This window comes from Triturus cristatus, chromosome 9 (assembly GCF_964204655.1).
Source record: "Triturus cristatus chromosome 9, aTriCri1.1, whole genome shotgun sequence".
NCBI lineage: Eukaryota > Metazoa > Chordata > Amphibia > Caudata > Salamandridae > Triturus > Triturus cristatus.
In genome coordinates this window covers 318,538,841-318,564,833 of record NC_140592.1, presented here as the reverse complement: position 1 = coordinate 318,564,833, position 25,993 = coordinate 318,538,841, and the positions used below count along the sequence as shown (strand labels likewise).

The 25,993-nt window shown below is 45.6% G+C and overlaps 1 protein-coding gene across 1 annotated transcript in view; it reads right to left on the bottom strand.

Moving 5' to 3' along the window:
- USP4 (ubiquitin specific peptidase 4) overlaps nucleotides 1–25,993 on the bottom strand; it is a 776,462-nt gene that overhangs the window by 576,405 nt on the left and 174,064 nt on the right. The window contains exon 5 of the mRNA XM_085625029.1: nucleotides 14,795–14,940. Within this exon, the coding sequence (XP_085481155.1) occupies nucleotides 14,795–14,940 (146 nt within the window). The remainder of the gene's footprint in view (nucleotides 1–14,794; nucleotides 14,941–25,993) is intronic.

Here is a 25,993-nt window from a genome sequence, read left to right as displayed (position 1 = left end):
CCTCACAGTGCTTAGCTCTGATCCCTCGCTTTCAGCAGACAAGGATTGGAGGGAGCTCGCTATCCTTTAAAGCGGCTGAAGCGTGGAATTCTCTCCCCCTAGAACTGTGCATCATCAACGACCCTTCCATGTTTTAGAAAAGACTAAAAACTCTGCTGTTCGCCTAATAACAATCTCCTCCAGTTCCATTCTGTTTCTTTCTAACTGTTTTTTTCGTGCCGGGACATCATGAGTAGCCGTGCGCGCTATAAATGTTTATAACATAACATAGCATTGCTAAACAATGTCAAACATTCACCCCAGTACAAAGATCTGGCCTAATCCATAGTTTGTTTGCTCCCACACCACCTCAGTTTGAACCTTGCCATATGCAAATCAGTCTTGACCCTGTGCCCTATGGAACAGTCCAGCCCCAACTGCCAAGTCAGGTCCTTCCTGGACCAGAAACGAGCATTCTAAGACCAGTTTTGCAGTACAACCCTTCATCATCCAGGATAGCCTGAATTCAGTGGCACGGCGACGATGTGACCCACGTCTGGGCATTTCGTCTCACTTGGTGGTGACAAATGCAAAAAGAACATATGATGGATGGAATGCTGAACATTGTCAAACACTCACCCCCAGTACAGAGATATGGTCCTAAATCCATTGCTTTACTGCCTGTCCTAGTAACCTTGTTTCTCATTTCAAGATTGCCACCTGTCTTTACATGCATGAAAAGTGACCATCTTGTAATTATTTTTCTTCAAGCAAAAGAATATCATTCCAACATTTATTTTATTTATTTGGAGGATGTATAGAGCGCGCGGCTACCCAACAAGGGTCTCCCAGCACTGGACAGGACGGCAAGCAGAGCCTGCTAAACAACAACCCTGTAGACAAAAAATTTAGGCATGGAGCTAAAGAGCAAGGTCTTCAGGTTCTTACGAAAAGTGAGTAAGGAGTGACCGTTCCGGAGCACAGCTGGAAGAGAATGCCAGAGTTTCAGGCCAAGGTAAGAAAGCGAGCGGCCTTTCATGCGAGCAAGACGAGACCTGGGCAATGTAAATGGAGACAAGCTAGATGATCTCAACTGTCGAGTGGGCACATAGGGTTTCACCATGCCTTGGATGAAAGAAGGGGCCAAGCCATGATTGGCCCCGAACATATAGCATAAGGCCTTCAATTTGATGCACTTATTAACCCTGAGCCAGTGTAGTTTGTGAAGCAGCAGTGAGACTGAAGCGTATCAAGGCAACCGAAAAAGAAGGCGAGCGGCCGCATTCTGGATGATCTGCAAGCGGCGGAGCAAGGATTTGTCTGCGCCCAGGTATAAAACATTGCCGTAGTCAAATCTGGTTGTCACCAGAGCTTGCATCACTGTTCTCTGGGTGGCCGGTGGGATTAGCTAGAGGATCTTTTTAAGCCATTTGAGAACGGCAAAGCAGGTGCCCATGACCCTAGACACCTTTGGCTGGGGAGAGAGGTTTTTAAATCGATGATGAAATCAAGATTCTTAACCTTAGCTACCAGAGCGGGTAATGGTCCCAGGACACCTGGCCAGTGATTAACTCCCCAGAGTCCGGAGAACCAGAACCTCAGTTTTATTACCATTCAGCTTCAGTGCATTTCTAGCCATCCAGAGGTAGACATTTCTCAGGCCAAGCTTAAGCAGGGAGGGATCTAGATGCAGAGCAGCTAATGAGAAGATAATCTGAGTATCGTCAGCGTATGAAAAAATGGCGAGTCCTGACTTCTCAGCTACAGCCGCCAAAGTGCGATCATAGATATTGAATCGCGCAATGGGCTCAAAATAGATCCCGGAGGAACTTGAGGTTAGAGCTAAGGTCTTCGATATTGTATTGGACGAGAAGACCTGAAAAGTGCGATCTTTTAGAAAGGAGAACAACCACCTCAAAGCCAAACCCTCAATGTCTGAAGTCTCAAGTCGGTCTGACAAGATGGTGTGACTGTATCGACAACCGCACTTAAATCAAGCAGGATGTGGGAGACAGTACCGCCAGAGTCCAGCTGTTGCCTGAGACATTCTATGACTCCGAGTCAGGCAGATTCGGTACAATGGCCCGCCCTAAAACCAGACTGTGAAGGGTGAAGCATATTGCAGGTCGCAACAAAATAAGGAGTTGGAAATTGACATGCCTTTCCAGTATCTTAGAGAGAAGGGAGATCAGGTGAAAATTTGACTAGCAGAGAGGATCAAGATCACCCTTCTTTAGCAAAGGGAGGACAAGAGCGTGTTTCCAACTCTGAGATACATGCTCTGCACTCAAGGATTTGTTGAGGAGGTTGAGAGTTACCTGGTCCAGAGAGGACCATACCCTAATTCGGAGAGGTTCTCCAGACTGAAGATCTGTGGGGTTGGCGCTCTGGTGCCTATCTGCTTGAATTGCAGGGAACGTTAGGCTCCCTAGTTGGGAAGCGTTCACGTCTAATTGACGGTGGATGGACTCGACTTTATTTTGGAAAAACGTTGCTAGCTCGTCACGCTGATGTTGAGAAAGAGAAGGGATGCAGAAAAAAACTAGCTGCCGAAAGTTCATTCACAACTTTAAACAGTCTTCTGGCAGTGTTTGGAGTTAGTGTTTTCTCCGTGAAGTAAGTCGCACTTTACAGCAGCAGGCAGCAGTTTGACTACAAGGGGAGGCTGAAGGTAAGCAACCACTGGAGGGGACCTTAAAACAAAACAAATAGGGGGGCAGTAAAAGATGGTGGAGAGCAGGAAGAGACAGTGATAGAAGAATTACACTGCAGGGGGGCGTGGCTACTGCACGAGGTGGAATGGCTGCCTCTTGAGGGAGCTCCGTCAGCCAGACAGTACAATCTGACGAATACCAGCGTTTATTGGCGTACCCGTGTGCTGTAAACTGCATGTGGAGTGTATGAATCCCACCGGAGATGATCGCTGTGCTCTTTGTGGCTCGATGACCCATGGAACCCTCCAAATGCGGTTTCGGAATCCCCAATCGGCCGATCGCAAGATGGCACCGGCCTACTGTTGAGCGGGGAGAAAAGGCCTTTGCGTAATCTGTGTGGTGCGCAGCGTGAGCGGTTGGTGAACGGAGGTCCGCTCTTGCCGACCCGACTGGCTTATCGGGTAATTGAGGCCATCGGGACTGAGCCCCGAGGCCGGACGGGCGGCTACTAAGGAGCGGACGCCGGAGGCCTGACATCGCCGCCATGACACCTGGGATGCATTGAGGCGGTCCACACACGAAACCGGCCTGGAGAGGAGGCTCCGAGGCGCCCCCCGGGCGCTGCGGTGTTCAATAGCGCTGGAGTTGCCCAGGGGTCCGAGGCGGCCTGGCCGTCTTGGGCGCGGAGCGGGAGGAGCACGTCCACTTGCATGGTTGGGAGACGGTGTGCGGTTGTGCCGGGTCGCAGCCCTGATTCACGACCCAGCCTTCCATTGCGAGCGTGGGTGTGTGGGGTCCGACCGGTGCCCCTGGGCTGCGGGGCGCGGGCTGGGCGGGTACCCCAGGCACGCGTAGAGGTGCTGGCGTGTTGTTGGAGCAACTGGAACGTCTGTAACTTTACCACCGCACAGAAGACCTCACTACACCGGATGAGGGGTGCAAATCAGCAGGGCCCATTTTGAGAGCGAGTGATTCGGAGCCCACTGCACCTAACTGGGGCCATACAGTGCACGCTATGAAGGTGGTGTGAGTACTGAGGCTGCCGGAGATTACCTGGGTGGACGCAGCCACTAGCGACCACTTGAGAACACATTGTCACGCTAGCCAACTCAACCACACTGGGAGATACACATTTGCTTATAGAGGGTGCCGGCTTGTCTGCTCTGTGGTGTGGGCCACTAGCCGCCCTGCTGGTGGGTTAGCTGGTGAGAATCACATCTCTGAACACCTGTGAACCAAGCATTAGGAGCGGAACTGCTGAAAAAGGACCCTGCACCCAGTCCGTGCACCCTTCCAACATGGGGAAATCTGACCCAAAACAACTGAAGTTACAATTTGAAAATAAGCACAATACACGTGCCAATGAGGGCATGGGAGATCAGCCAATGACACAAAGTGGGTCGGAGGTAGTCGAAGAGTTGGAGGACGACACCAGGACCATCCTGCTTGAACTACGATCTGGGATGAAATAGATAGCAAAATAGACGCTCTTGCGACCAGTCTCGATGCAGTAAAGAGGAAGGTGGACACTCGTGAGCACAGGCTTGATGTCCTGGAGAACAGGCTATCGGATACGCAAGACTCGCAGGCAGAATCCCGGACTCAGATACTCCAAATGGAGAAAGTGTTGGAGGTAATCAAAGCGAAGAACTAGGATTTGGAGGGGCGTTCCTGGCGCAACAATCTTCGTATAATTGGCCTGCCAGAGTCCACCGCCATATCTAAAATGGAGACATTTGTAGACGGGTTACTGCGTGACCTATTTGGCTCTGTTCTATCCCCAGTTATGATTGTGGAGAGAGAGCACATAGGACCCTGGGCCCCAGACCTAAGCCGGGGCCCCGCCTCGTCCAATACTTGCGCGCCTACTGAACTATGCTGACAGGGATGCCATTCTGCGGGAGGCAAGAGCCCAATAAACTACAAAGGAGATAACTTGTCTTTCTTTCCAGATTACACCCCTTCGGTGCAGGCTGCATGCAGGGAGTTCGTACTGGTGAAGAAGCTATTACAAACTGCCTCTGTACCATATGCTATGCTATAACCAGCAAAATTGAAAATCTCTCATGAGGGTCAGGCGCACTTCTTTACAGATTCGAAATCCGCACTAAAATTCTCGAAACATATTTGCAAGGCTGGACCCCGGCAGGGTAGGCTGGGGAGTCAGTCGCCCTCAGCGAATCTCGAGGACACAGATCAACGATGTTGTCACCGTATTTTGGATGGACAAATGTGGCTTCCTGCGGGACTGAGGGTGGTACCTGATCGGTCTGTTTGCTAAATGTATGGTTGGGAAGCTATTTTCTGTTTTCTTCCTCTATTGCCTATAAATGTTCACATGTAGTGCTTAGTTGCTATTCGCGAAGCGCCCAATGCGCTATTTCATTTCACTGTTGATGGCACATGGGTGTGCCACATAGTTCAAGTCTGGCAAACTCACCACCAAGTGAGTGCTCGCCGCCGTTTCCCCCCCCCCCCTCCCCCCAGCGGGCATTCCCCTTTAGATAAGTAGTATGGGTATAGTGGGAAAAGTGCGGGAGGGGGGCTGGACTTGGTCTCGACCTAATTGGGAGGTTGGAGTGGGTGTCGGGAAGTGAGATGCAGGAAGTGGGAGGGGTGTTGGGGAAATGTATTGTTTTTTTATTTGTGTAAATGTTGATATTTTATTGTTTGACGTGAGAGCTGACCTGTATAGTGTGTTGGAAGTGTGGGTGACTGCATCCGCCCTACTGTCCTGGACCACGCGAGCCGCCAAGTTGTCTTGGTGTACCCAAATACAATATGGGTGAGATATATAGGCTCTTGACATGGAATGTGAGGGGCCTTAACTCCCCAAAGAAAATACGCCAGTTATTGGCTAACCTAACGCGACATAACGTTCATGTTGCCCTGTTGCAGGAAACGCATCTAGGTAGACAGGCGGGGCGCGGTATTGCTGGCAGGTGGACGGGGTATGAACTTGCGTCTTCTTATTCATCGTATGCCAGGGGTTCGCTGATTCTGATTAAACGAGGCATAGATTTCAAGCCAGATAGGACATATGTGGACGGCGAAAGGAGATGCGCAATGGTACGGGAAAACTGGGCAGCTCATTGGTGTCTATAGTTATATGTACGGGCCCATTGCAGATGATAAGGAGTGCTTCTTACGTATGTATGCAAAATTGAGGGAATGGCCGGAAGCAAATATTTTATTGGGGGGGAGGGGGGGGGGAAGGGATGTAAACACGTACCTGAACCCCGATTTGGATAAGTCGAATCCACTCACGCACCGAACTCCCAGAGTGGCCCAGTGTGTACAAAGTGCTATGTTGGAATTTGGATTGAGTGACGTGTGGAGGGTACGCAATGCATTAGTAAAAGAGGGCACACATGCAACACCATCACACCACAGTTGGTCGCGATTAGATTACAGGCTGCTAGGCCTGACTGGGTGCTGGAGGTCACGAATCTGCCACGCACATTGTCTGACCATAATCCGGTTTAATTAGACATAAAAATCCCGACAGCCATGCGACGCCCCTTCACGTGGCGTCTACAGTCGGAAGCACTGCTCGATCCGGTGTATGAGGCTAGAGTGCGGGACGCGATAGAGCAATATTTCTTACTTAACAAAGGATCTGTCGATAGTGCCTCCACTTTGTGGGAGGCTTTTAAGGTTACAATTCGGGGGGTATGCATCGGTACCGCAGCGGGCATATTGAAACACATCAGAGCCCAGCTCTCCAGGGTAGAGGCTAAACTTCAAACACTAGAGAGACTTTCCACAATGACCACGTCGGCCGACACTTTGACCCAAATACACCAGCTGATTCTGGAATATGATACGCTAGCCGAATCAGAAATAAGATGCATATCGCGTAGGCACACGCCACGCAGATATGGAGAGGGGGGGGAGAACGGGCCGTACCATGGCAAATAAAATCAGGGCCCATATGGAGCAACCTCATTTTGACAAAATGACAGACCCCCAAGGGACGGAACATTATCACCCAAGTGATATTACTGAACAATTTCGCAGTTTTTATGCGGATCTATACAAGACTAGAGGGGTGGCGACGGATGATGAGATGGCTGGCTACCTAGAGGACGTGGCTTGCGCCTGGCTGTCAGACAGACATATGGAATATTTGAGCCTGCCTATCGACGAGGAAGATATCAAAATCGCCATTATGGCTCTTCCCAATGGGAAGGCGCTAGGGCCCGATGGCCTCAAGGTCGAATTTTATAAGACATACGCAGATCTGATCAGTCCGTATCTGTTGGAAGTATATGCGGAGACACATAATTCGGGAATACTGCCACTCTCGTTACGGCAGGCATTGATCATAACGCTCCTCAAGAAGGACAAGCCCCCTTGATAAATGTGATTCTTACAGACCACTGTCACTAATCAATATAGATGCCAAAATACTAGCCAAGATTCTGGCCATTGACCTGCATGGTCTTGTCAGACCAGTCGGGTTTTATACCGGACCGATCCAAGTCGCATAACCTGCGGACTAATTTTTCCATGTTTCATATACTGGAGCCGCGAATGTCTACCGCGGCTGGCCTGCTGGACGCAGCCAAGGCTTTTGATTCGATAGAGTGGAAGTATATGTTTTTTATTCTTCAACGTATGGGATTCCCACCCATATTTATACAGTGGATCAGAGTGCTATATTCAGAGCCCTCTGCTAGAGTGCGTGTTGGGGGTTTAACATCAGACCCATTTGACATTCAGCGGGGCACGCGACAGGGCTGTCCTTTGTCGCCGCTGCTCTTTGCGATTGTTCTGGAACTGCTGGTGTGTGTTATTAGACAGAGACATAGGGAAACAGCGCTGAACTTTAATTATCGCCCGGTCGCAATCTCGCTCTACGCGGACGACATGGTGCTTTTTGTTCGAGAACCCTCGCGATATTTAGCACAACTTCTCCGAGAGTATGTAAGATTCGGCCACCTGTCGGGGTTAGTTGTCATTTGGGAGAAATCCGTGATTATACCTTTAACTGAATCCACGACTCAACCTGATATGGAATACCCGCTGATATGGACCATGGACCCCGTTAAATATATGGGGGTCTGGATTCATCGCGACCCGGATAGAATTATACGTGAGAACTATGGGAGGGCATATACCAGGCTGGAACAGCAGGTGGACTTGTGGGTGGCGCTGCCGCTCTCTTTGGCGGACCGTATCGCCTTACTAAAGATGGTGGCTTTACAGCGGTTCTTATATTTATTCACTAACATCCCAATTGTACTGTCCAAAGGGTTTTTTAATACGCTCCGCGGGACCCTACTTCGATTGGTTTGGGGAAGCAAACACGCCCAGGTGAGCTGGTCTGTACTTACCAGCAATTATGACAAAGGGGAGTTTGGGGTGCCTGATTTTATATTTACTATCTCAGTGCGCAGGCCCAGTATGTATATTACTGGGTGAGACCACACGCGTTCACACCACACGTCGCTGTGGAAGAGGGAGATGCTAGCCCTGTTCCCTTACGCAGTATGATTACGCACCGAACACGTGGCATTCCGAGAACAAAAATCAATTTGGTGGACGCGACGTTGGCTGTCTGGCAGGAGACTGGGTGACTGGCCGGGAAATTACCTATATATGCTCCAGCCATGCATATAGAACACCACGGGGCATTGTCAGTGACCCAGGAGGTACTGTCGATGCGTCTACTTAACGAGGCAGGCTTCCAATTGATGAGAGATCTTTATCCGGAAGGGACGTTTCTTACTCTGGACAATTTACAATACATAAGCAATCCCACGTTATTGTTTAGTTTCGCGCTACACAGACTCAGACACACCATTAGGGCCCATTACGACACTTACCCTCTCGAGCCCCCCACGCTGAAGTCCCTACAGCTAGTGCTCACCACACCCACCAATATAAAATTGGTCTCTAGGCCGGCCTAACAGAAGCTGGGAGAGATAGAATGCTTGTCTGCCTGATCCGATATTAGAGAAAGACTAAGTATACATGTGAATTAACAGGTACGCTTGTCATAAATGGGAACCTACGGATCATACATTTTAAATACAAACACCAGGTGTATTACACGCCGGCACGTCTACATCATTTTGGGCTGCGAGAATCTAGCTGCTGCATGCGTTGTGGCCAGGCTGATGCTGACTTCATGCACCTTGCCTGGAATTGTCGTGGGGTGGCTGTTTTTTGGACGACTGTGGTGAGAGACAAAGGATATGGTGGGGTTAGAGCTACAGTGTATTCTGCTGGTCTGCCTGTTGTCTTGCGTTCCGCAGATACGTGGGGCATGCAGGAGATTTGTACGTTTAGCGCTGCTCATGGCCAAGCGAAGAGTGGCTATCACATGAAGGGGGGGGGGGGGGGGGGGGGGATGGAACGCCGCCCAAATATAGACCACTGGATCAAAGACCTGGTTTACTACAAAAGTAATTTGGAAACTTACGCAGAAGAGCTGCCCACAGTCTCTAGACCAAAAGACATATGGGACCCCTAGAGACAATTCCTTCGGAACAAAGCGGCTGAGGCAGAGCGGGTTGATGAGAGTTAGATGCTGTCAGTGATGGGACGCGCAACTCGGGATGATGGTCTGGGTGAATGGAGGGAGGATGCTTCATCATTTCAATGCAATATTGTAGACATCGTTTAAGTACGATGGGTGGTAGGCTCTAAGGTGGTTTTATAATTTGTGTTTGTGTTGTAAATTTTGGTTTGTTTTTGTGGGGGTGGTTATGTTTATCACTATTTTGCATAATGATGATACGGTACATGATCGCATTGTTGGTGTATGTCTTCCTTTGTTTTTGGTAATAAAAAAAGAATTACACTGCAGACGCGACTTCTCCACATCAGTCGTAACTCTAGAATATAACAGGTGCCAAAGCATCGATTACTGAAATATTTGCCGCACCCCACGGAGGCCTGAGAATAAGAACCAAAACAGCTGTGACAACATCAAATACAGCATGCTTGCATCACTTGAGATCTTAATAATCACAGCACTGATTCACTGGTGGGGGGAGGCATCTGCAGAAAGATGATGTATCCCCAGAAATAGTTATCGAAGGACAGTAACCTTTTCTGAGTAACACATCATATAACAGATTTATCACCTTATGAAAGGGTCCCAGAGCAGCAAAAACAGTGGGACTGAGTAGTGGGATGAATTAGTGCCCGTTCTCAAGAAAGCCATGCAACACCAGGAAAACTAGCCAACACTACTTCCCTGAGACTTGAGGTAACAGTGCTTGGCAGAGGTATGCAGGGAAAACCATGTAGCCTCCTGTCGGAGGTGGACAACCAGGACACTTCTGGAAAAAGGTGTAGAGGCAGTGTCCCTGGGGTATTGAGTACAAATGCCCTCTGGAGGTTCAATCTTGTCCAGGGTGTAACATATCTTGAGAAAAAGAATGGCTCAAGGACAAAAAGGTGTGGTCAACGCCTTGCTATTTTTAGAGCCAGAGAAAAGAATAAGAAGCTGGACATCTACTCTACCCTGGTCTGTGCAGTCTAGATAGTAGGTACTGCACATCCTAGGTCTAGTATATGTAGATACTCCTGCTCCTACGTTGGATGTGGGGTATAAAAAAAGGATGGAAGGGTAATGGACTGCCCTCTTCGGAACATAGAAACCACCTTAATTTGGAAGGGTGAGCCGATGTGGAGAACCAACTTATCTGGGTAGAAAACCGTGAAAGTTGAACATACTAACAGGGCCTGAAGTTCTCCAAACTTATGAATAGAACTAATTTCCACCAATAAAACTACTTTTAGAATAGGCACTCAAATAGGACAACTGGGTAACGGCTGCCAGCAAATAAATTAATACAAAATTCAAAACCCACTAAAAAGCTAACTGAGTAGAATGAAACAAGAAAAGCAAACTTTTAAAAATGCACCACTAGCAGTAATCTAATTAGGGAAGGTTGGGCGTGAAGTTACAAACAAAGCAGGCAGTGCTGGCAGACAGCACTAAAATATATTCACCAATAGCCCCAACTGAGTAAAGGGCAAAACAAACTGCAAGACGTCAGACAGAGGCGATTTAAAAAGGACCAATATCTTCTGACGAACACCACTGGACAAACTTGTTCTAGTTAAAGAGATGTGTGTCGACTGATTTGGCAGCAGGCTTTCTGGCTGCCAAGAGAACATCTATGACATCCTTAGGAAGGCAAAAGGATTTTAAATGCCACCAATGCAAAAACAACAGTTGATGGACAGAATGCAGAACAATGTCATACATTCACCCCAGTACAGAGATCTGGGCCTAAATCCATCGTTTTTTTGCTCACCATGCCGTTCCAGCTTGAACCCAGCCATATGCAAATCCGTCTTGACCCAGTGCCTCATGGGAACAGTCCAGCCCAAACTGCCAAGCCAGGACCTCCCTGGACTGGAAACAAGCATCCTTGGACCAGTTTCGGGGTTTCACCCCTCTTCAGGCAGGATAGCTTGATTCCAGTGGCATGGAGAGCAAGGGATGTGTGTCGACTGATTTGGCAGCAGGCTTTCTGGCTGCCAAGAAAACATCTAGGACATCCTTAGGAAGGCAAAAGGGTTTTAAATGCCACCATACAAACACAATGCATACAGATACAGCAACTGGGGATTGGGATGGAGGACCTGACCATCCAGCTCCATAAGCAATGAAACAAAGTACAAGAGAGGAAGAGGCAGACAAATACTCCGTGCCAACAAATCCTCCATGCCCAATCTGAGCAATCAAGACAAGCTGGGCTCAATCCTCGAAGGCTTTCTGCAGAACTTTCAACTGAAGCAGAATTGGAGGTTAAAACAAAGTAGGCCCTGCAACCAGCTCATTACACCCAATCATCCCCAAGGGATCCATTCCAATTTACCGGTTATGACATAAAAATGAAGATACTTCCTGTTCAGGGTCATAGCAAATATCCCAATCTGGAGAACATCACCGCTCTCACTTCTGGGGACAGCTCCCACTCATGATCTTCTAGTGAGATGAGTTAGGGCAACTACTCTCACACTGTGGAAGTGTGTCAGGTGAACCACTACCATGATGATATCCTGTTGTGGCATTCAATTACCCAGGTAAAATGTCTGCCTACTTACGGTCCATGAACCCACACTGCCCAGTCTATTGATATAATGGAAGGTAGGGGCATTGTCCGACAGAATTTGGAAGCTGCTCCACAAGAGGGAATGAAGAAAAAGCTTTTACTGCAAAGATGGACCGCTAGCAGCTGAAGCACATTTATGTGCAGGCACTGTTTTGACCTGGACCAAAGCCTCTACACTGACATGTCACCCAGAGGAGCGCCCCAACTGCAGATATGAAGCATCCATAACCACAGTAGGCTGAGGCTGCACTGACTGGAAGAACTGCACCCAAGCAGAGGGTTTTTCTTATGATGCAGCCATTGCCATCGAAGGCACCACTAGAAGGCCCTCATCTCCCATCTGGCTTGTAGCACCAACAGGATACAAGAGGTAATGAAGCAAAGCAGGCTTCATTGAAGGACCGGGATCAGAGCTTCAGACACAAACTTCGAAATCAGTGCTCAAACATCTGCGTCCCTCTGAGGAGAAGGAAAGTCTTTCAAGTGGGTAGTGTCGAGCATCACCCTCAGTATTGGTCAGCCTCTGAGTCGGACAGAAGTTGGAGTTTGGACGTTGATAGTAAAGCCCAGGAGGAGGAGGACAATCCTTGTCTTTTGGAGATATTCCTGAGTAGCATGAAGCATTCTGCTTTCACAAGACAGTCATACAAGTATGGAAGCACATCTACTCCCAAAATTCATAGTGATGGTGCAATAACTTCAAGCACTTTTGTAAAGACTTACAGGCTTTTGTCAGTCTGAACCGGAGAACCACATACTAATAGTGCTGAGATCTTACAGTGAACTGAATAGCACCTGTAGCAGTGGAAGCCTTGAATAAGAAAGTAGGTCTCCTGAATGTCCAGGTATGGCAAGAAATCTACGGTATTCAAGCCCAAAAAGACTCAGTTCAGCGACCAGATCTTGAACTTTTCCCACCAAATTAAGATATTCAGAAGGCTGGGGACTAGGTTGGGCCTTAGGCCTTCATTCTCTTGAGAAGCAATAAGTAAAGAGAATGGCATTCCACGATGCGGTCTTACAGAGGAACATCCTCTACTGCTCTTCCAAGGCCCCCTTTTTTAGTAATACATGGACTTCGCCTCTAGAATCAGGGCATGTGCCGGACACCATTCCATGGAGGATGGTCTGGAGAAGAGAATAATAAAGGATGTATACCCTCAGATCAGGAAGATGACCCAGCAATCAGTCACGAGTGCCTCCCAACTGGTAACAATAGGATAAAAACCTTACCAAAAGATGGGGTCCTGAGAGGTTGGAGTTAGAAGGGGTTGGAAGGAGCAGATCTTGCAGTCATCTATAGGAATTGGTTATGGCGCTGGTGTCACCTAGATCCACTCCTGCCCTTAAAGGAGTGACTTAGTTGCTGGTAGGTTTGGACTAGTTGATATGGATGCTTCTGTCAAGACTGTACAGCTCTAGATTATCTACACAATTTTTAATGTGGTTAGCGGAACTGCCATACAGTGATGAAAAGCCTGAGCACAAGCCATAGCCCTATTGTTCTTCAGTGTTCAAATGAGAAAATCTGAATTCTATCCGAATTGCAGTTCGCCATCAAAAGGAATGTCAATGAACCCAGCCTGGACATCTTCTGAGAAGGAAGCAGAACAAATGTGAGCACGCTAAGAAACAACAATGGTGCCCAGAGTCAAAGGCAACACTTGAAGATCGGTTTTGATGCATCCAGTCCATCACTTACAAAGCAGATAGTCATATGCTTTGGAAACTCAAATAAGGTTAGACATATTGGCCTAGAAGCAGGTAGTATCAGCAGTGCTGAGAGGCACAGATAATATCTTCACCTTCCAACTACTTGGCCAGCGCCAGGGTTGGCTTTGTTGATTAGTATTTATAAAGAATAGTTGGGTCATACTTTGTCTCAGACAGCTGAGTCAGCTGAAGGGCAGCATTTTGAGGCATCAGGGTCAAAGCTGTGCCAGTCTCCAAGATTGCAGGAAGATGCTGTCCTTAATAAGTAGCCCACAGGATGACAGAGCTATCCAAATTAGATCCAGCATACCAAGCCGGACGACCTCAACTTTTGTGGGGTTGGCTGATGGACCCGGAAACTCCAGTCTCGTGTTTGGTGCCGAGATCTTGCCAGATGATGAGGAAGAGTCGGGAAACAATTTTAAGACTCAGGAGCAAGGCAGATTCCCCTGGTTTTTGAAGATCTCTTAAGAGAACATATCCTGGAGAATGATATAACTTTAGGAGAGCTCGGCATCTCCTTGCAAGCCTTAGTCAAAAAATAGCTTGGCCGGTTGCTCCCAAACGACCCTCAGGGCAATGGAAGGACAGGCATCAAAGGTAGTAGCATTGTATTTCAAACAAAAATAACATATTCAAATATCATTGGGACATGAAAGGCACATTTTCTAGCAGCTTCTTGCATAAGACTTGAGGCCACGACCTTCTGCGGAGAAATTTGAACTAGCAGCTATTGAAGAGCAGAGGAATTTTCTCAGAAAACGCAAACAGCGTTCCAGACTGCATTAATGAGGCGCGAAAAAAAAAAAAGAAAAAAAAAAAATCACAAACCAGACACCAGCATGACAGCTAGTGCACAACATACTCCGGTGACGGTACGCTCAGACGCATGTGGAGCCACCGGAGTCAGTTTTGGGAGAAAGGTATGAGGACTATTTTGAAGCCTGGAATGCAGTATACATATGGTAATGAATCCATGGGAAGATGTATCAATCACAAAATAGTTCTCCATGCACATTAATGCAAAGTTTTAAAGTCAGCAGTGGAAAGATACAAATCATCCCATCAAAAACGGTGAGAACAAAATGCTCCTTGGATAGGATAAACACAGGAATAGAGAGGAAAGCCACTGAATCAGAAGCAGGGAACTGAGATAGGCAAAGTCAATAAATTGCGAGCAGAGAGCATACACAATGCTAAATACATTTGTATTAGCATCAATACGTTTGACAACAGATAACTAGAGCAGTCTGTAGGTAAGCCCTAAAAAGGATTTACAACACAGTGAAAAGCCTGCAAAAGAGATCGTGATTTTTCCAATGTTAATGGTAGAGAGTCTTTTCTGCAGTATCTGATATAACTTACCTGTCCCTGATAAAGACCAGCGTCTTGCACAGTGCTGTCTGGTTTACTTAGCTGTTCAAAGGTGTTGCTCATGTATCTGTTCCATAGTCTGGTTTCCTTCTCCTTGGGAATATTAAAAAGATTTCGCATCTCTGTTTCAATAGTTTCTATTTTGAAAAAAATGTAAAGCATCTCATTAGTATCAAGGTACAAAGCCCTCAATCACTACGGTAGTTCTTTTTCAGCAATTACAGGTATTATGCCAATGAGCATTTCATCAATGCACCACCCCATTACACCATCCTAAACAATAATCTCTAGAATTATTCATTGTGCTCCATCCTAAACAATAACCTCTAGAATTATTCATAGTGCTCAGCTAAGCAGTTAAGCATCAATATCAGCAGAAGTTTTAAAACACTGCAATCCAGAAGCCTACGTTTTGAGCAAGTGTTAATTGTACTTTTATAAAGTGTACCTCATAACCGCAAGCGAAAATCATTGAAAATATACCACAATTTTGTTACCAGCTAACAATGTTTTTTATTTCTGTAGCTTGTGTTAGTATATCAATAATAAGATACCACCTTTGCCAATAGATCTTATAATGGTCTGAAAATAAAAACACTCATTTTGTATCCAATTATAGGACTTCCTTATAGAATGGTGGGCAGTTTTGGACTGCCTGGTTAATCATGAGACTACAGCCCTCGAAGAGCACAACCTGCAAATTAGATGGTCAAGTTGAATGACAAAGTGTGAGCTAAAAGTGGGATATAAATGTCCTACTTTCGTTGTCACTTTTAGAGGATTTCTTAAGGTGTTCTTCCCTGAAGCACCTCACACATTCCATGTGTATGCTCATTGCCAAGGTAGTTCGTTTTTTTCAAGGCATGGTAGGAAGATGCAAATCCAGATATAAAAGCAATTTTTCACCAGGATGTCCACCAGCTTTCCATGAAATAAAAAGAAAAAATGGCCCATCCCTAACCTCATCTAAAGCAGGTTTAGGGGATCCCATACGTTTAATACCCCTGGGGACCAGACAAAGTGCCTTAAATGTTATCCTCTCCTCCATTTCGTAGTCAGTGAATGGAGGCTAAGGCATTTTTCACAATGTTTAGGTAGCTTATAGATGGACAGTGCAGCAGCATTTTGAACCACCTGGATTCTCTTAATGACCAATTTGAGAGAACCCATATACGGGGAGTTCCTGTAGTCCAGGCGGGAAAGAATAAACGTATGCTTCTAGATTGCAGTGCTTTGTAAAAAACCTCTGCTGATGTTGACGCTTTACTGCATAGCTATTGAACTGACCTCATCCACATTTGATGTGTGGCACCATCAGGATGCACAAGGCCAAAAGGCAAATAATCTGTAGACCCATGAGCGGAGTTGGAGGTCAAAACATCAGAATGCTATTCTGAAAATTAAAATAATCTGAGGTGGATCAAAAACCTTTGCTAAGGTCAAGTCAGGACTGCACTAATGAATGACAACCTCTGAGCTAGAATGAGCTGGAAGATTCATGGACTCCTGACATTCTGAGGGAAGCGGCCTCAAACAAATCATCACTGTGAAGACTTGCAAAGCAGTTGCATGACCAAAGGACAGAACAGTCAATTGGCAGTGCAGAGATCCCACTGTGAATAGCAGGTAATAAGCGAGCAGGGAACATCCACAAATTGAGACAGGCTAGTTTCAGGTACTCTGTTGCAGGGTCTGGACCAGCTTGGAGGGCTGCCAACTGCTTGGCCAGGAGGGAGAGTCCAGCAAGCCCAGTGTGGCACATTTTTTTTTTAGCACTGCAAGGAGGAATCTGCTTTCTCATCAAACAAGGTCTGGCCATCAAAAAGCATATACACTTGGGTAGTCTGGATGCCCACTGAAAAGCCCAAGGAGCATATTCTAGAATGTCTGCATAGGGTAGCAACTGTAAACAAATAATGATCCATCATAACAGCACATATAGGCCCCAATATCTAAGCTGCCTTTCACCAGTCTGAAGAACATTTTTCATGTGGAAGGGTAATCAAAGAAAGCATTGTTTTTTCGCTCAGGACAATGCATTCCTTCTGTGTAGACATGAGGCGCTGGCAGTACACAAAGATAGTCTAACAGAGACCCAAAAAAAAGCTTTCACCCCATGGACTCAAGTCCTTGGGACTCCCAGTCCATTGGGCCAGAAGTAAAGCACTGGGGGTTTGGTTTCACTGTAGAGGCTTAAACCAACTATCTCTTGGTAAAAAAACAGGTCTAAGATATTGGTATTAGATTTTGGTATTAGACAGCGCAGCCCTATGGCGTCACGCAACCCGCTTGTGAACTTCCAGGTTATAATAGGGCTTCGTTAAACAGTAGAAAATGTTATAGTGCCACCAAACACAGCTGTACAATTTCTGTAACAAAGTTGCACTTCGGCTCACCAGCCAGAAGGGACAAAAAATAAGTGACAGCCCCCCTCACCTTCCCACCCATGCTTTATGTGCAACAGTCACAAATGAACAAACATCTTCCGAAGTAGGATCCAAAGGATAGGGACTAAAACCATCTAGAAACGTATAAAGGACACAAGCAATTTAAAGATCTTTTTGAAGTAGATCCCAGCATCTACAACATAAGAAGGGAGGAGGTGATCAGCATCTAAATCCTCATCCACAGTGTGCCTTAGATCCATAAAGACTTTGTAGAAGGCATTCATCAAGAAGTTGGTCTTCTAAGGAAGCTCTCAACTTCTCACTAGACACCAGAATACATTATTGTGACCCAAAGGTCTGCAGTGGTGCTGACACTAGCTCAGACAGCTGAGATGGGAAAAAGGTCAGACACAGTTTTGAAAACAACTGGACCAGCACCTTGGGTGGAGGAGGCTTCTTTGGAAGCACTTCCAACGAGTATGTGGAGGCATGAAGCTGGGTGCCATTGTGGCAGAAACCATCAAGCCTAAATGGTCTGGCTCATCTCTGGTACTCAAAAGGGCACAGAAAGAGAAGAGTCATGAGGACAGCCAACATATCCTGGGGTAAGTTTTTTGTAAACTCTGATAGGAGGGCAAGAAAAAAATTGGCATTGAGAAATAGTGCCACAAACTTTACAACAATCCAGTGAGCGGGACCATTTCCTTGAAAAACAGGACTTGTCCATTTGATTTTGCTTTTTCTTTTGAGAAAAGGCCCTTCTGAAGGACTGCAATCAGTCAAGAGACTTTTTCCTTGGCGGAATTTCTTATGGGGCCCAAACCACAAATGATGTATGTTCCCAATACCTGATGCATAGAAGTAAAAAAGTCACAGCTGAAACATCATGGTCAGGCACCAGACATGAAGTACAGACGTTATGGGATCTGACAGGGATGACATCTTGTCACATTGATAGAGCTTAAACCCAGAGACCTTAGGAGGTGACATTTGACCTAATCTGCTCAAAATGCATACTTTAAAACATTGAGTCTGCAAAACCCCAAGAAGAGCTCAGAACTCACATTGGTAAAGAATATTAAAACAGGAACGGACTCCAGGAAGGACTGTATAAAGGCCGTTATCACTTCTTGGATTGTGGAACCACAAAAGGAGAGGCACTGCGCCACCAGATGGAGCAGGAAAGCGATTTCTCAAACAAAACTATCACAATACTGTCTGGCCCTTAGAGGTTTTCATAAAATGAGGATTTTGTGTTAAGTATCCATTATTTTCTGTAGCACAACTTCTGGGATGTTGATTGGCTTATGCCATGAATTTTTGTTAGCACAGCCCTATGATATCACTTGCATCATGTTGAGTGCATTGAAGGAACGAAGGAAGACTCCATGCCTGTCTGCTTATTTGATTTATGCTTATATAGACTTTCCTTTGCCTTGCAATGAGAGCAGTCCCCATGTCAGACTTATCGGACTTGATATTCAGACACTCACTTTTTACATACAAATTCAGTATTTTTATGCTAGTTCTTTGCGCCAACAGCTGTCTTCAGTACAAAGAAGAGAATAACATAATTAATTACATAAGTAAGCAGGTAAAAATTTGGAATAAATTACCATATGCGTTGTTACATATAGCAGAAGCCTCTTGAGCTACTTTAGGAAAGACCTAAATTATTAATATCAAACCTCTTTACCTGAAAAGAAGGAAGTTACCTGCAATATTTAAGCCAACTAAACAATAAGCCATTTCAAAATAAATTGAAATTCAGTTGTGGCTCGGGCAGCAACTTCCTTGATTATTGCAACATATGAGAACATCTCGACATGGCTTCCTCCTAAGGTACAGACATACAGTACAAGAAAACACCATGAAATGAATCCCATTTTGACTATTTTATGAAGAGGCAAAACAGAGAAGAGGAAAATACATGCACGCAGGAAACTTGTTTGTTAAACTTCAAAAGCCACTTTTTCCTCTGCAACTTTAAAATGGATGTTAGTGCAAATAAAGGCCTAGGAAATTAAATGTGCAGCCTAGCTATGATAATTGAAACATATGGAAAAATTATTTGATAATTAATACAAATTCTCCCTCACAACCAAAACAGCATAGTCTAGTATTACAGTTAGTATTTTAAATAAATATTGCCTATTTCGAAAAACCAAACCTTTTTTCACGCCAAGTACACCAAAATAAACTATCTAAAAAAATAAACAAAGGGAAATGTGTGACAGTCCTATACTGTAATCTCTGGGATTCAGTGACATTTACAAACCACTTGGCCTTAGGCATTAATTATCATGCATACAATTTAAAAAAGGCAACATGGTACTCGAGATGGCACCTTAATTTAACCACAATTCTGATTCAGTTGTTCTGCACACCAATGAGCTTCAACCAAGGACGGTCGTATTCACTGTAATGTTAAACATTCCTCCACTTCTAGACACTCCTTTGCTGGTTTTCACTTTCCAGTCTCTCACTTTTTATGGGACAAATAGTTTTCCCATAGTTGGTAATAATTAAAATCATCACAACCTCTAGGATACCTTTTAGATGAGCTAATACTCATTCCCTAAACATCAATCATTTTAGCATTTTATCCTCATTTAAATTAAACAATCTAACATACTTTGCTAAGTTAGACTGGGTCTTCCTCAATCCAAGCCCTTTGATGCGCGCAGTCCAGGTTACTTTTTTCTGTCTCTCGCTTACGTGTACATTACTACGTCCTGTAATTACAGACCTCAGTAATCAATTCAAATACATTTATCTGAAGCTTCGTCATATATTCCTGAACCTAGGTCGTCTACTGGACACAGATCTTATTGTTATTCCCCACTTGTGTGTTGTTTTAGTATCCATTACTCAAGTTTTGAGTATGCAGTTTCAAACAAATAGAGATGGAAACAAACTATCTTCATAGTTAGATCTTGGGGTATTGATGTATTTTATTTATGCAGTCTCAGTAAGATGTACACAAGCTCTTTGTCTTGTTTATGCGCCAATGGCTATCTAGCCATAGCCTAATATTCTATTTTGGCCCCAAAGGGATATTAGAAAATATAATAATGATCAGTAATAAGGATAAGATGGCACGGCCTTACATGATATAAATCCAACCTCATTAAAATGTTATGAAATGAACTTAGTGGCTAAGCTGGAAAGAGGTGAGGACTATGAAGACTGAGGCAAAGGGAATTCGATATTGGTGTTTGTAAAAGGTGCAACACTTTTTCCATATTCTGAAAACCGGAAAAAAACATATCGATATATGGCACAGCTGTGCTCGAAACGCGTCACGGAGTAATAGAATAAAAATCTACCTGCATTGCTATCGGGGTCTGTTTACCTCTGTTCGCCGCTGCTGTGTAGGTTCGGAGAGTTTTTTGTATGTATGTATGTATGTATGTATATATACACACACACACATACATACATTTTTGGCTAATTTAAAGATCATACAGATCTATGGGGGGGGGGAGAGGGGGAGTTTGGAAGGCTGGGTTGGGTGAGTGGAAAAAGTACCACTTTGATAAAAACTGTGAAATGTGAGGTCATCAGCAGTGCATGGTGGGGCGCAAGTTATAGTCTGCTAACCACAACTGGTAAATTTCTGCATTTTTTTTTTCTCAAAATGTTAATTTTGTCACTGACATTCACCTAACTATAACATTGCTTTAAATGTTAGTTTTTTTCCCGTGACTAGTATACACAACACACACACACGCAATGATATACATATATGAACTCTTGCACATGTACCAGTGCAGCCACCTCTGTGGAAGGAGTTGAGAAGCAGAAGAGGTAAAAAAGAACACATGTTCAAGACTACGTCGAACTATAACAGAAGAAAACCACTGCGAGGGAGATAAAGCAGACAGGGCTCCAACAGTGGAATCATGACAAAAAAGTAAGCAGTGATAAAATGGGGGGGGGGGGGGGGGGGGAGGGGTTGTGCGGTGTGGGTATGTGTATATATTATATATATTTATCCGTGAGCAAGGACGTTCCAGTCCGAAAGGCATCAGATTTGAAGCTCTAATAAAACAACAACAGTGCCTAATTCTGAGAGAATTCATGTTGTCTCTGTTCGCCACACGTGTTGCGGAAGTGCGGAGATTTCTTGAAGGTGAGATATATACACATCTATATGTATATCTCACTAAAGACATGGTACCAAGAGGGTTAAGAGTGTATATAACCGATCGTACGAATCACCAGATCCGGGCATGCTCGAAGAGTGGGCAGCGAACTCTGCTCACAGCTCGAACACTATGATGGAAATCCTGGTTAAATACGCTAAACAGGTTAGGGAGGCAGCTAGTAATGAGATCAAACGGTTGCAGGATGAGATTCAAAGAAGTAATGAACAGGATACCATCAGCAAGTTCATGATCGAAATGAGAACAAGACTAAAAGGTTACGAGGAGGAAATACAACTCAGGAAGCAGAGGAAACTGCATTGTGACTGCACTGATTACGAAACTGGTAGAATATTAACATAAGAAATATGACAACATGTACGAAACAAACATGAATACCAACCAACTTGAGTACACAGAGCGTCTACCGGAAACCAACAGAGATACATCCAGCGAAGCAGACACAGACACCTACCACATCACTAGCTTCTGGGAGCTCTACATCAGGCAGCGAAACAGACATACGATCAAATACTTTTTTGGACGAATATTGGCTCCTTCGCAGGAGCCAACAAACAAGAGTGACCCCGAAACCCAAAGCAAAGAACCCAAGTCAACGAGGAAGAGGCACCAACACAAGAGGAGGAAACGCGACCAACAAAGGAGAAGGAAGAGGTACCAACAAGGAGCGTATGGGAAATTCATTGATTCACTCAAAAGAAGCTCACAAACAGACCTTTAAATGATTTGGAAAATAACTCTTTATCTTGGCCTATCCTTCTGTCCTACACTTCCACTAGACTATGTAAATACACGTATTGACCTTTTTAAATTTTGCTGTCAATTAAAATTACAAAAGTGGCATCAACTCAAGCCTGACAACAGGGAAATGACCAACAGCACACGAAGATCATATGCCATTGGAGAACTTAATATCAGTGACATTGACACGCTATTAAAAATGCATGATTTGGAGGGAGGAAGTGGGAGTGATTACAACAATGTGTGTGAAATTAAGGCTGCAACCTCTAGATTCAAACCAAAATCTACTCTCTTCCCGACTATGCCGCATGATAATATTGATACTTTTCAAGATATAGTGTCCAGTCAACAATTAAAATTTAGACCACGTATGTGGTTTAAAAAATCTGAACCCAAAAAATTTAACTTAACTATTGCCCAGAAAGATATCATAAATTATTTGGAGACAGATGATACTATTGTTATTGGACCTACTGACAAAGGTGGGATTGTTGTGAGTCTCAAAAAAACTAGGTATGTTACTGAGGCTATGCGACAACTGAATGACTCCAGATTTTAAACCAAAAGCAAGAAGGAAGAATATACCAACAGTATTACTAGTATTTGGAGATTGCTTACAAATTGGAGAGACCAGAGATTGTTAGAGTGGGAGGAGTATTGTTTTCTTAAACATGACTTCCCTAAACTCCCGGTCCTCTATCTTCTCCCTAAAATCCATAAAGATGTTTTGAATCCTCCATGGAGACCCATAGTCTCATCTAGGGATAGTGCACTGGAGAATGTCTCCAGATATGTCGATCACTTTCTCATTGATAAAGTGACTACCTTACCCTCACATGTTCGGGACACCGCGGACTTCCTCACAAAAATCAATGACATCCAGTGGCAACCAGATTTTTTTTACTGGTTACCATGGATGTCAATTTTTTATACACGATCATTGATCATGAGGAAGGTATACAGGCCTGTAACAAATACCTTAACCAACGTCCTATACGTTTCTTAGAACACACTAACATGCTCTTAGAAATGATACGTTATTGTCTTACCAACAATTACTTCCTATATAATAGTGACATCTACAGACAGACCCTTGGCACTGCCATGGGGACTTGTTTTGCACCCAGTTTTGCTAATCTTTTTCGGGGGCATGGGAGGAGGACATCCCTAATGACCCTAATCTCAGAAAGGATTTTGAACAAGTCATTATATGGCTACAGTTCATTGATGACTTGTTCATGATCTGGAGGGGCACTGAATCAGAGGTCACTGATTTTATCAAAAAACTTAATAAAAATTGTACATTGACCAGTAACATCAGCATGAGTTCTGTGGAATTTTTAGATCCTAAAATCAATCAATCAAATACACTGCTGTTACACGCTATGAGCAGCCACCCAGAAAATTTAAAATGGAGTATCCCCTATGGAGAACTCCTCACAGCAAAACATAACTGCAGCTCTGAGGAGTCTTTTCTGGCAGAGCAGGAGATCATGCTGGGTCGATTCACAAAAAGGGGTTATCCCGGCTGGGTTCTACAAAAAGCTGCTGAGAAGGTGAAGCATGTAGATAGAAACAAGACACTGCAGGATTCTATTTCTGCTTCTGATGAAGAGACTGGTACGACCAGGGTTATCCTTATGTACAACAATGATTCCAAGGAAGTTCAAAAGATCTTTGTGAAAAACTGGGAAATACTTACCAATGATCCTGTAATAGGCAATTCAATTCCCACTAGACCTAGAATAACCTAACGTAGGGGACGGAATCTGAGAGATGCACTCATGCACAATGACATTACCATCAAAACGCAATCCAACAACATGAATCTGAAAGGTTTCTACCCATGCAGTCACTGTAAGGCTTGTAAAAACAGTACTATGGTCAAAGAATATGAGAGCCCTTGTAAAGGTACTACGGTGCCTATTAACCAATTCATCACGTGCAGCTCTGTCTTTGTTGTCTATGTGCTTGTGTGTACATGTAACTATGTGGGTAGCACTAAGCACATGACGAAAAAGAGGGTCTTGGAGCATATGATGGCCATCGTTAATAAAGATCAGCATTATCCGATCGCACGTCATTTCAAAACATCACTTTTCCAACAGCTCAAAATAAAAATATTTTGCCATTGAACTAGTGAATGTGAACATCAGGGGTGGCAACAGGTTACTCCAGCTACGCAAACGAGAATCTATGCACATCATTGACTTAGGGACTCGCTATCCTAGAGGGCACAATATTGATGAAGAAATGACAATACTTTTACATACCAACTGATTGTACCTCAGTATTTTCAGCACCATTGGGATATTACACACACACATATATATATATATATATATTCAGTTAAAAAACCATAGGTTGGGGGGAGGAGCCTAGCGCTTGACCAAGATGGCCGCGTGAGCTTAGAGCTCCCGAGACCCTCGCGCCCTCCGTCGACTATCCTGTCTCTAATCCTGACGGTATGCATGGCACCGTGTTGCTGAGTTGTCAGGGAGGCGATTGATACTATCCGCGGTCGGATCGCCCATCGGGAACCGGACTTACGACGGGCGAAAGATTGCGGCCTAACTCCCGGAGATGCCAGGGGCTAGAGTTGGCAGGATGCCCGACTCCTAGTTGATCAACAACGGCCTGGTGAGGTGTGAACTGTCGGACGGAGGCCCTCGCTCTTTCACTTTCGGTTTCGTTCCCTTTGTCTGCCCGGACACTGTAGAGCTCTGGGTGGCTTTATAACCCCAGGGACGCTCGGCGGGCTACTCTGGCAGCACAAGGCGGACCTGCTCACTCCTTATTCCTCTCTCTGAGAGGGAGCGGTCTTCACTGCATTGGATTGCCTGGAGTCCATTATGTCGGGCAAAGCAGAAGGGGATCGGTTGAAGACTAAGTCCACCAGGCGGGGAACGTATTCCCAAGTCAACAGTATGGACCGCTACGCCCTCCTGAAAACATCGCCGAGTGGACCGAGCCAGGCGCCGGATGCCCAGAAGGAGGACTCGCCTGGGACACCGGAGCTATCCCTGCAGGATGTCATGGGCGCGCTTGACGGGATGCAGACCTCGATGGGGAGGCAATTCGAGGCCCTGGCGCATAAGGTAGATGCCATCCTGGTGGATGTCAATTTGATCCGCTCGGACCTGGGCAAGACAAACAAACGAGTTAAGAACCTGGACCACAAGACCACGGGCCTCGCTGATGATGTCGCGGATTTGCAGAACGAGGTCCGGAAGCTGAGGGCTGAGAGTGACCTCGCCGCCCGCCGGCTGGAGGACTTCGAGAGCCGGTCCAGGCGCAATAACGTGCGCGTCATCGGGGTCCCGGAGTCCTCGGATGAGGCTTCGACGGACCTGCTTGTGGAAGATTTGGTCCTCAATCATCTTAAGCCTAGGGGCCTTGGAAAGTTTTTTGCGGTGGAAAGGGCCCATAGGGTGCCGGGCGGGCGGCCCAAGGCGGGTGCCCCGCCGCGGCCGATTGTCGCCCGGCTCTTTCACTTTCGAGATCGGGACGCTATCCTGCAAGCTTCGAGGGTGACGGGCCCAGTCCCCTTCCAGAATGCGTCGGTGAATTTTTATCCGGACTTCACCCAGCATGTGCAGAGACAGAGGCAGAGCTTCCTGGGGGTGAAGCGGAGACTTCGGGAACTGGACCTGAAGTATGCCATGCTTTTCCCCGCCAGACTACGGGTGGTGCATGAAGATCGGACATTCTTTTTTGACTCTCCTGTTATGGCCGACGAATGGCTGGACGCTTTGCCCCGGCGACGGACCGGGGACGACACAGCCGAGCATGGAGATAGCGGCCGGAATGGACAGGGCTGATATCTCAAAGCCGACCTGACTTGATTTAACCATACTTGAAGATTTGAACAGAGTGCAGTAACTGTGGAGGGT